The sequence below is a fragment of the Pipistrellus kuhlii genome, unplaced genomic scaffold (assembly GCF_014108245.1).
Source record: "Pipistrellus kuhlii isolate mPipKuh1 unplaced genomic scaffold, mPipKuh1.p scaffold_m20_p_2, whole genome shotgun sequence".
Taxonomy (NCBI): Eukaryota; Metazoa; Chordata; class Mammalia; order Chiroptera; family Vespertilionidae; genus Pipistrellus; species Pipistrellus kuhlii.
In genome coordinates, this window is record NW_023425515.1 from 50,040,811 (window position 1) to 50,052,888 (window position 12,078).

The 12,078-nt window shown below is 47.2% G+C and overlaps 1 protein-coding gene across 1 annotated transcript in view; it reads left to right on the plus strand.

Annotated features, from left to right (window-relative positions):
- Positions 1–12,078, plus strand: part of MYLK (myosin light chain kinase) — a 183,269-nt gene that overhangs the window by 42,717 nt on the left and 128,474 nt on the right. The window contains exon 3 of the mRNA XM_045583939.1: positions 9,085–9,292. Within this exon, the coding sequence (XP_045439895.1) occupies positions 9,085–9,292 (208 nt within the window). The remainder of the gene's footprint in view (positions 1–9,084; positions 9,293–12,078) is intronic.

The following is a 12,078-nucleotide window of genomic DNA, read 5'->3' on the forward strand; positions in this document are numbered from 1 at the left end:
TTCTCTTCTCTTCTCTTCTCCTGTCTTCTCTTCTCTTCTCTTCTCTTCTCTTCTCTTCTCTTCTCTTCTCTTCTCTGTGTATGTGATGTCTTACTTCATAGATTGCTGCTGCTTCTCAGGCGAGAGCAAGAAAATGGGGGTGGGATGGAGGGGGAAGATGGCTGCAGACAGCTTCAGGCTTGTGTCTTTCCAGCTTGGGATCCCTGTGAAAATAGACAATTTGGCCTCCCTTTATTTTAATTTAAAATTCCATGGGAGAACTCTGATTGCCGCCTTGAATCAAATGCTTTTTTGAAGCCCAAGTACTTTGGCCAGAAGGCAGATGACCAAATGGCACTCCACCAGCCTCATCAGTGGTGATTGGGGGAAGGAGCTGTTCCTCAAAGGAGGGGTGTGCCACTTACATAGGGAACAGTGGGCAGGAGATTCTTAAGGAATTTTTTTTTAAAAAGCACACAAGCCACAGCACTAATTTGTTAAGCCTCTATGATGTCTCTTAATAATATTTCATTACATTTGAGAGAATATCTCACCGTGGTAGCAGAAGCAGGGGAGCGGATCTGGGGCCAGCCTTACCAGCTGCAGATGCTGTGTCCTTAGAAGCCTTCGCAAGAGGGAATGAAGCCAGACCCCAGGACTTTGTGTAGAGAGGTTCCTGGTGAGGCAGGAATCCCACAGACTTCCCACAGGAACTGGGGGTTCACACAGAAGGACACTAGTTCTTACAGGAAAACTACAAATTTAAGAAAATGTCAATGTGAGAGATTCACCATTACACGTAGAATTCTGTTACTTTGTCGAACTGCTTCAAAGGCTTTTAGGTGCTATATTATTAAAAAAGGAATTAAAAAGTTGCATGCATTGATAAGCCTAATCTATTATAGATAAAAGGAAATAGATCTTTTTTTGTTTTTTGGAAGATTCAAAGGTGCCTGAGGTATAACCCAAAGCCGCCCAGCTAGACCCTGCCATGTGCTCTCAGTGGGAGAAACCAGGAATTCCCAGACGTGCAGATGTCTGGGTGTGGGGATATCTGTCTTGGGCCATTGGAAAAGGAAACTTGCCCTAGAAAGTGAGTGGCCAGCCACAGAGACTCCCAGCATCTGTCTCTGAGGACCCACGTGGCATTTGCTGGGCTAGTTTGAGGAATGGCTCTCGACATCCTGAATTTATTTTTTTATGAAACCACTTTGTCCTCACTGTTTCACAAGTTGGACGAGGGACAGGCTGCATCCAGCATTTTAAGCCTCTCGCTAATTGCTGTTTTTAGCTGGTATGATCTCTTCCTGATGGATTCTGTGGGTTCAGTTAAGGCTTTTGACAGTTGGCAACGGGATTATTCAAAGCCTTAATTAAGTTGCTGCCTGTCCAGTGGGCCGTGTGCCAGTTGCTGACACAGACACAGACCCTCAGCTTGGTCATGTCATGCCCACGGCTCACCCTTCACTCTTCACTCTCCTACTGCATCCATGATGTAAGTTTTATAGGCATTTTTTGTGATCTAATTTGTTGGGGGCTGTTACTGTTTTCCTTTTTCTTTCTGTGCCTCCATGGCTATTTATTATTCGGGTGAGATGGGGCTGAGGATTCTTTTTCAACTCATTCCTCAGCACGATTAGGTTTATTTTCTATTATTTTTCTAACCACCAGCTCTGTCCTGGCCATTTATCATAGAATTTATTTATTATAAATGAAGCTGCCTTGAAATGGGAGAAGAAGCTCAGAGTAACATGCTATAGGCAGTTAGTTAGAAGCATGTGGACAGTCACGTGGCAGCATCAGCTTTGTCTAACTTGGGGACACATTTGTCCGATGGGTTTCCTGAATGTCCCACCCTCCTGGCTCAGCTGTCCCCAGCATCGATTCAATTGCTCAACAAGAATAAAATAAGTACGTAATGGTGCCCCTCCTCGAGTCTGTTCCTGGCCCCAAGGATTGCTCAGCTCACTGCTGACGTCATCTTTGTGTAGCTCCCCAGCTCCCCAGTGTCCTTGTGGGCAGCTCTCTCACCCCAGCCTCAGCTCAGCTCTGCTTTCTCTCCTTTGGTCTCCCTCCATCCCGACGTGGGCAGAGCCTCAGTTGCACCTCCTGCCCAGCTGTGCACTGCAGCTGTGCTGGCTTGCAGTGTGCACACAGGGACAGGCCCACCCAGGAGCAAACAACATGGAGGAGATGATCAAAACCAGCAAAATCACCCCCTTCCGCCCCTCATCAATCTTAGAGGCAGCAGGCATGTTGTTCTGGGTCTTACAGGGGTTGTGGAGACAGAGACCCTGCCACTGCTCTGGGCCTTGGAATTGACTGAAAGTCCTTGACACATGTCAGAGGAATACCAAGAGGCTTAGTGCCCTTTAGAACGTTCCACTTTTCATCATTAAGTGAATCTCAAGTCACAGCACCAGGTTCTGAATAACTGTCCCTCAAGTACAGCAGGTAGGTGTCAGGTAGCAGCAGCTGCCTGCCTGCCTCCCAGCTTTCTCCCCACCACCCAGCACACACACAATGAGCCCCATTCCCTTTAAAGGCTTTCTGAGGCCATAAAGGTTTTTGAGGACATTTTATAGAGCTGGAGCACAGTTTTACTGTTTTAAATTATTATAGGGTAAGTTATGGTTACAATATCTTTACTTTTATGACAACTTGTCGGGATGCCCTTGATTTATTTGATCCCGGGCTTTTGTTCAAGAACACAACCTCCAATTAAATGTGGTTATTGTGGCAAAAACATGATTCTTCTTAAAATGGCCCTCTTTGGGGCCGTTTCCAAAAACTCATTATGGTGAAAAGTCAGGGCTGCCTCTTCATGTTCCTGAGCATTTCTCCTTGCGGTCGCTTGGTTTCTCCCATAGGGAGGCGTGGCGGGGACTGAGGCTGTGGGCTGGACCCAGAGGAGACCGGAGGGAGAGGAAAAAATCTTCCAGTGGAAGCTAAGTGGGTCACTATTTAGACCCACACTACTTCAGACATGGGAGGGACCTTAGCCTGAAGCAGTAGGAAGCCACAATCAGCCCCAGGACTTAGGCCCAGCCTCTCTCTGTACCACACTGATTCCCTTAGAGGTGACTTGGACACACGCATTGCACCAAATCTGTCTATCTTGGACCCTGTGGGTATTTCTGCTGCAACAGAAATGCCATAGACTGGGTGGCTTAAACAACAGACATGTATTTCTCACAGTTCTGGAGGCTGGGAGGTCTAAGATCAGGACACCAGCAGATTTAGTGCCTGGTGAGGTCTCACTTCCTGGTTCCTTGGTGGTTCTCTCCTCGCTGTGTCCTCACCTGGTAGAAGGGGTAAGGGAGCTTTTTAGGATCCCTTTTATAAGGGCACTAATCCCATTCATGAAGGCTCCACAAGTTCTTATCACCTCCTGGAAGTCTCATTCTAATACCTCCTAATACATCGGGGCTTAGGTTTCAACATATGAATTTTGGAGGAACCCAAACATTCATTCTATAGCACCGTCCCATTTCTATTAGCAAATAGCCCAAGTCTTGCTTATGGCATGGCCATATCTTTTGTGAACACTTTGCTTTTTCCCAAAGCGGGAGCAGATATTGCTTTAGTCCAGGAGAGATTTAGGGACACTCATCCATGCTTTGGATTCTACAATATCTGTCTCACGAAAAACATGAATTTTCAATGAGGCACAGAGAGACAACCTCTCAACTTGGGGACCAATATCCTTGCCCCGATCTGCCACTTCATCTGCCCGGGTGAGATCACTGGCGATTCATCCACTTCTCCAGGCCTCTTTCCTCGGCTCTCTGGGCTAACCAATGTGAATGGCACTGTGTGCTGCCACAGGTGCTGTGGTGCTCCACCCGGACCCCTTCCCCAGGCGGGTACCTCCGTTTCCTGCTGCTGTTATTGTTGGTTGTGGGGTTATAGTCAGGGTTCCCTCAATCCCTATATCGGGCTCTGCCTTTGGGGAACCCAATCCAAGACACCTTCCTCATGGTGTTCCAAGAATCAAATAAGATTCTGTATGTGGAGGCCCTCTGAAAACTGAAGTACCAGTGGGGTTTTAGTGTGGTCTCGAGCCAGGCTATAAAAATACCAGCTACGCTTTCTTGGCTGAAGGCCTGTGATGAAGGCAGATAAAGCGCCCAGGGAGGGCAGGGCTGTTGTCATGCACCCCAAGGATGTGAGCACAGGCTTCTCTATCTCCCCTCCCCCACCTAGGAGCCCTGGAGAGTGGGCAGACAGTAAAAATGGGTTTCCTTAAAGCTGAATAATTTTTGCGTCATGTTAAGTAGTGGTTGAACATGTTTTTCCCATATCGGGAGGATAAGAACTGGAGCTGCAAATCATTCAGACCTTGGACTAGAGCACATGTGTCAAACACAAGGCCCGTGGGCCAAATCCGTCCCGCCAGGCCTTGCAATGTGGCCCGCACCGCGCTGTCATCACTGCACTCCGCTGCGTTTCCATCACAATGACAGTTTATGACTGTTCAGTAAACCATTCGGCCCGCGATTTAGGCTGGATTTTAGATTTTGGCCCCTTCTCTGATTGAGTTCGACACCCCTAGACTAGAGCAAGGTCACGGGAATTCCTGCCTCTGCTTTGGATGGAGAGGGAACAAAAGTCCCATTGCACACTACAGCTTTCTGAGAGGTGCCAGTTTCAGCATTTTAAAAAATCCCTAAATATTTATTTTAACAGGACATTTCAGACGTGTGTGTGTGTGTGTGTGTGTGTGTGTGTGTGTGTGAGAGAGAGAGAGAGAGAGAGAGAGAGAGAGAGAGAGAGAGAGAGAGAGAGAGAGAACTGAGAGGAAAATTTAAAGGGAAAGAGGGAGTGTGGCGCTGAGGTCTGGAACACTCGCAGTGTCCCCAGTTAATCATTGATGCCCCAGGCCCCGATGGGCCACCAGACCTGGCACTGCTGCAGGGGGCCAGAGTACTTGCTAATGGAATGTCCGGACGCCTCTGGTGCAGTTAATGATTTATCTGTGCCCAGTGCAGGGCTCTCCTTTCTCTGAAGCTCACAGAAGGCTGGTGATCCTCTTCTGGATTAGGCTGGCCCTGCTGTTGGGACGGAGAAGATAATGAGGATTTGCAAATTCACCACATGACTACACTCCTCAAGGGCTTCCTTCCATAGGAAAGAGTTTCTTTTCCTTCATTGTTTTCTGAAAGTAATTTACAGAAGAGCTGTGCTGTAACAGAATAATCACTGCCTGATATTCCTTTGCATGAACCTTTGTGCCAAGTGAGTGCCACAAGATGACACCATAGTATATAGGCACATGACATTTGTCATCTTCAAACAGGCATAATGTTTATTTGAGCAGTGTTTTTATTCCCATTGCTAGATGTAAGTACTTTGAGGGACTCCACATATTACTGAGTGTTTGTGCTATACAATCATTATGTAATCACACTAATATAAAAGGAACACATTTTCATTTAAATTATTATTATTATTATTATTTTTTACCTGCCAGTGACCCTTTTAACAGTGAGCAACATGGGGAAAATTATTTTTCTGTTTTACAAAATTCAGGTGTGTTTGCAGAAATATCAGAGAATAATAGTTAACTAAAAGGAAAAGAGGAGAGACACAGAGATAACTGCCATTTGTTCTTTGTTTCATATTATAATAGGCTAGTGGCCTGATGCACAAAATTCGTGCATGGGGGGTGATGGTGGTGGTGGTTCTCAGCTCATCCTGAACCCTCTTCAATCAGGGACCCATTGGGGATGTCCAACTGCCAGTTTGTGGGATCAGGCCTAAACCAGCAATTGAGCATTCCTCTTGCAATCTGGGACCGCTGGCTCCTAAGTGCCCACCTGCCTGATTGCTCCTACCTGCCTCTGCCTGCCTTCCTGATTGCCCCTAATCCTTCTGCCTGTCTGCCTGATCGCCCCTAACTGCCTCTGCCTGCCCTGTCTCACCCCCCACCACCATGCTTTTTTGTCCAGAAGGAAGTTGGACTTACAGAAGATGGTCAGTTGACCGGGTCTAATTAGCATATTACCCTTTTATTAGTATAGATGAGAGAATTGATGCAGTCCCTGTGCCTTGGTGAGGCTGCAGTGGCTTCACACATCCCTGTCTGCCTCTGAGAGAAGGGACTTCAGAACAACCATTCCCTCACAGGAAGTCAGCTTCCGTCATGAGTGTTGTGTAAAAAAATATATATTTTTATTGATTTGAGAAAAGAAGGGAGAGGAAGAGAGATATAGAAATATCAATGATGAGAGAGAGTTATTGATCAGCTGCTTCCTACATGCCCCACAATGGGGATGAAGCCCACAACCCTGGGCATAAGCCTTGACCAGGAATTGAACTGTGACCTCCTGGTTCATAGGTCAACGCTGTATCAATGAGCTACGCCAGCCGGGCTATAGTGTAGATTTTGATAGGAAAGGGATGTTTCTTTGTTTCCAAATATCATGAGTAATAGTGGTTTAGAGAGTTGTTGGTTTTTTGTTTGTTTGTTTGGTTTTGGTTTTCATTGTAGCCTGGCTACAGATTAGTAAGGATGAGAGGCAGGCCTTGTGAGATTCATAACATGGCACAGAAGGGTGATCATTTACTTGGTGATCATTTACCTGTTATTCCAGGCTCCTTTCCTAAGGAGATATCTACATCTGGTAACTGAGAAATGAGTCTCAGGATGAGTTGGGGGCTGGATGCCTGGGAAGAGCAGCAAGCACAGCCCAAAGACGACTACTGCTGCATTTCCCAGTCTTTATTCCCGAGCTGCTTTGGGAATTAACTATGTTAGGATGCCCAGTGTGCATGCACAGGCCACCTCTCCCCTTTATCCCACTGCTTGCCTGATCGCCCCTAACTGCCCTCCCCTGCCAGCGGATAGAGCACCCCCTGTGACCTTTTTGGGAGGTGAGGGAGGATTATTCTATAGGTCACTGAAGACTATCACTGTGAATGCAATTCGGGGTCATCCAGTGAATTCTGGTTTTCTTTACCCGCATTCTGTCTTGTTTTGGCATAGATCCATGAGTAAAAACCATTGCTACCATGTTTTGTAACTCAAACATTGTCTTTCTCAAGAGGTTTCTGTGATGTCTTCTGTGGATTTTCAGTGCTAAAATACCCCAGTTCTGGGTCCCAGGCTGTGTATCCATGGGCCAGTTTGAGCCTTGCTCCTCCGAAGATTAGTCTGTTCTAAAGGGCCTGCTGAGTTTCAAGGATTTGAGGGTCTTTGGGGAACTTTCTCTGAAATTCAAAGTGATTTCTTTCTTTGGAATTTACCTGCCTACATTTCCCTCTCTTTGGGGAAATATCCTCTGAACCAGTGGTCACCAACCGTTTGGACCTCACTGACCTGTGGTCCACAGACCACCGGTTGGCTACTACAGCTCCAAAGGTTTCCTTAAACCAGTGTTTCCCAAACTTTTGACATATGTGTACCCCTTTTATAATTTTTGTAATGCTGAGTACCCCTCGTACTCATGAGAACATAGAAATAGGCGCAGCTAAGCACGGTGCAGTGCATATCCCTACCAAACTCCGGTGCAATGCGTACCCCCACCAGACTCTTCCCGTACCCCTGCGGGTACGCGTACCACACTTTGGGAAACACTGCAAACCAACAGTCGCCAACCTTTTAGACCTCATGGACTACTAGCAGTCTGTGGAGTCCCAGTTGGTGACTGCTGCTCTGAACAAGTCACTATGAGGCTCAGATGCATCAAGTACTTAGAGAAGTGCTTACTTAAAATACTTAGCCCTCAAAAGAGGTTAGGTGCTTACTATTATTAGAGAAAGGCTGAGCGGTCTAGAGCAGCAGTGCCCAATAGAAACCCCATGCAATGCATTTATGTCATTGTAACTTTTCTAGAAGCCACGCTAAAAAATAAAGAGAAACGGATGAAATTAAATACTTTTAAAGATTTTTTAAATCGATTTTTAGATAGAGGGAGATAGAGTGAGAGAGAGAGAAAGAAACATTGATATGAGAGGGAAACATTGATCAGTTGCCTCCTCCACGCCCCCTACCAGGGCTGGAGCCTGCAACCCTGGCATATGCCCTGACTGGGAATCAAATCTGCAACCTTTCGGTGCATGGGACGATGCCTAACCAAATGAGCCACACTGGCGAGGGCAGGTGAAATAAATTTTAACAATATATTTTATTTAATCCAACATATCAAATACACTTTCTTTTCAATATGTAATCAGTATTTTTAAATTATTGGGATATTTTACATTATTTTTTTCATACTATTGTAAATCTACAAAACCCAGTGTTTAACTTATGCTCATGGTACAGCTCCTTTAGGAAGGGCCACATTTCAAGTGCTCCTTCACACAAATGGCTCGTGGTGCCATTCTGGGCAGTTCAGAGCTAGAACCTTGCTCCTCAAGGTGAATTCTGGGGACCGGCCGCTTCTACATCCTCTGAGAGCTTGTCTGAACTGCGGAGTCTCAGGTCCCTCCCAAGACCTATAGAAGCAGAATCTGCATTTCCCCAAGTGATTTATTTACGTCTGAGAGTAGGAAGCACTGGTCTAGACTCCCCATGCTCACTCCCACCCCTTGGGATTCTTTCTTTAAAATATATTTTATTGATTTTTCACAGAGAGGAAGGGAGAGGGATAGATAGCTAGAAACATCAGTGAGAGAGAATCATCGACCAACTGCCCCCGCACACCCCCCACCAGAGATGTGCCTGCAACCAATGTACATGCCCTTGACAGGAATCGAACCTGGGACTTTTCAATCTGCAGACTGATGCTCTATCCACTGAGCCAAACCGGTTTCGGCTTCCTTGGGATTCTGATTTAATTGGTCCAAAGTAGGGCATGGGCATTTGTATTTTTTAAGCTCCCTCAGGGGATTCTAATATGCAACCAGGCTCTTGTGTAGTGGGCCCTGGAGCCAGGCTACCTGCCTCTACTACTTTCTACCTTCAAGACCCCAGGAAATCTACCCAAACTCTCTGGCCTCAATTTCCTCATGTCTAAAAGGGAGATGGACATGGTATCTGCTTCAAGGGTTGCTATGAGGGTAGATGAGTTAACACATGTAAAGGACTCAGAACAGTACCTGGCACACAGGAAGTACTCCTTAAATATAAGCTCTCATCCTTTCTTCTTTTTCTTGAAGGTCCGAGGTTACCCAGAGCCCCAGGTGACGTGGCACAGAAATGGGCAGCCCATCACCAGTGGCGGCCGCTTCCTGCTGGACTGTGGCATCCGCGGGAGTTTCAGCCTTGTGATTCACGCTGTCCGGGAGGAGGACAAGGGAAAGTATACCTGCGAAGCCACCAATGGCAGCGGTGCCCGCCAGGTGACCGTGGAGTTGACGGTAGAAGGTGAGTCTCAGGAGGTGAGAGCCCTGGTCGGAGCCGTCTGGCTTCCTAAGGCCCACAGTTACTGCTCCAGCCCTCTCTTAGGAAAGGAACCCACAGAGAAAGTACATCCATCTCTGAACTCAGGACCTTTTATTTTATTTTGTTAATCCTCACAGGAGGATATTTTTTCCACGGATTTTTTTTAGAGGGAAGGGAGGGAAGCAGGAGGCAGAGAGAGAGAAAAACATCAATGTGAGAGAGAGACATTGATTGGTTGACTCCTGCATGTGTCCCAGAGTGGGCTAAGAATGAACCAGCAACCCAGGTACATGCCCTTGACTAGGAATCGAATCCTCAACTCTTTGGTGCATGGGTTGACATTCTAACCACTGAGCAACACCTGCCAGGACAGGACCTTTTAGTCTAATGGGGATAATGTGGTCCCTGCAAAGGAGGGAGGCATCCCGGAGACAGTGTTTGCCAAACTGCACATCACCTCCCTGTCCTGCTCCATCTTCCCATTGACTTCTCCACACGGAGACAGAGCCCAGACTCCTTCCAAAGCTCTGCCCAGTCGGCTCTGCCTGGCTCTCCAGACCATCTCCTGCCACTCCTCGCCTGCCCGTGCCACAGGGCCACGCTGGCCCTCGGCTCTTCCTGGGGTCAGGCCTCGGGCCTTCCCCCTGCATTTCTCCTTTAAAGGAAGCGCTCTTTCCGTAGCCCTTCACCTGGCTCGGCCCCTCACCTCCTTCAGGTCTCTGCTCAGATGTCCCCGTCTTAGAAAACCCTTCCTGACCACCCCACCCCAGGACTCTCCATTTCTCACTCCACCTGAATCGTTACCTCTAGGACTTACATGGTATTATCCCCTCTGCCCCAGTTCTGGGGTCCTGGGGAGGCGGGAGGAGGGGACTTGCTCTTGTTTACTGCTGTATCTCCTGCATCTGGAAAACCTCCTGGCTCATGAGAGATGCTGAAATATTTAGAGAATGAATGAACAGTGTTTACTGTCATCCATATAAAGTAATACATGCCCATTATAAAAAATTTTGTAAAACTCAAAAAAATATATAAGCACACCAATATGCTAACAGTGATTAGTTACTTTGTCTTTTTCTTTTCTTAATACTAAAAATTCTATTCAATTTGACCGTAAGTAAAGCTGTTTCTTTTGCTGAAGTGCTTCCCGGGGGAGGACACGTCCAGTCCAGGCTGCGGGCTGATGCTCGAAAACCTGATGTTGGCTGGACATGGGGGGTGACAGGCCCTCAGATGATGACAGGTTCCCTGGTCCCTCCCGGGCCTTTTTAAGGGCTTATAACCCAGAGGGTCAGAGTCACTTTCTCCTCTCTCAGAAGACTTTCCTCCCAACCTGGGTTTCAGAGAACACCAGATGTGAGGATTCGGGTAGCCAGGGAAGGTTCCAGAAGGGGGCAAGGGGCACCTGCGCCAATGTTTTCCCTGCATCATAGGAGGACAGACCGTTTTTCAGAACAGAGCATGCATAGTTTGGATGGTTTCCCCAAATTCTTTAACTGCGCGACTTGTTCCTTTTAATGACCTTTACGTGCCTGTGGGTGAGGGCATTCCAGATGGAAAGTCATCCCGGTCAGAGTCTCTGAGTGGCCCTCATCTCAGGCAGCCTGGTGCTCTTCTTTCCCCTACATTGTGCATTTTTCAGTGCCCACACTTTGAAGGCGCACAAATAAAAATTATTTTATCCTCTTGAATCAGTTGGCTTGGGTTGCCGGAACAGACTGTGTGGCTTAAATAATAGAATTTTATTTTTTCACAGATCTGTAGGCTGGAAGTCCAAGATCAAGGTCCAATAGGGTTTGGTTTTTGGTAAAGACTCTCTTGCTAGTTTGCAGATAGCTGCCTTTTTGCTGTGTCCTCACGTGGCAGAGAGAGAGAGAGAGAGAGAGAGAGAGAGAGAGAGAGAGAGAGAGAGAGAGAGAGCGCTCTCCAGTGTCCCTTCCTCTTCTTATACGGGCACCACCCTATTGGATTTGGGCCCTGACCTTATAACCTCATTGAACCTCAATCACCTCCTCACAGGCCCTGTCTCCAAATGCAGTCATAGTGGGGGTAGTAAGGTTAGGGCTTCAGCATTATGGATTTGGGTGGGGACACAGAAATTCAGCCTATAACACCCCATTTTTGACATTCAGTTTGGAGGGGGAAATGGGCAATTGTGAGACAGGGATCTAAGCTTCTGTTCCTACCTTTGACCAGTCAGATGTGTGACTTTAAACCTCTGGACCTCTGCTTCCGTAAAGGGTTTGAATTCAGTGGTCTGTCTCTAAAACCTGAGCTAGCCTTGGTTTTCTATGATCTATTTTAAAGGAGAGGAGTAGGTTAGGATCGCAGGGGAGGCATATCAAACCTTTTTTCCAATTCCCATTGTTGAAGAAGTTAGAAGTGATATCACAACTAGGCAAGAAAAATTTTAGTTGGCCGTGATACTTAGGACAAGGGGCGGAACGAGGCAGGAGGGGTATAGCAGAATGAGAGAAGGCTGAGCCTCCCAACCCGTTGGATTCTATTTTGGGAAGACTAAGGCACAGACCTTTTCAGATGTTGTGTGTCTTGTAGGAGATTGAGAGAATGGCCTGAAGGCTGGAGCCTCTTTAATTGTGAATGGCCTTCTGCACATTCTGCTTCTGCATCAGAGGCCAGTTTCAGCCAATGTGGAGGCTGGGACCATCCACAGACCACAGGCCTAGAAAGGCCCACTTGCTACTGTGCCACACTAGCCCTGACTCTTACAGAGGGAAGCTAACCGCCCCCTTGCTTCCTTGCCAACT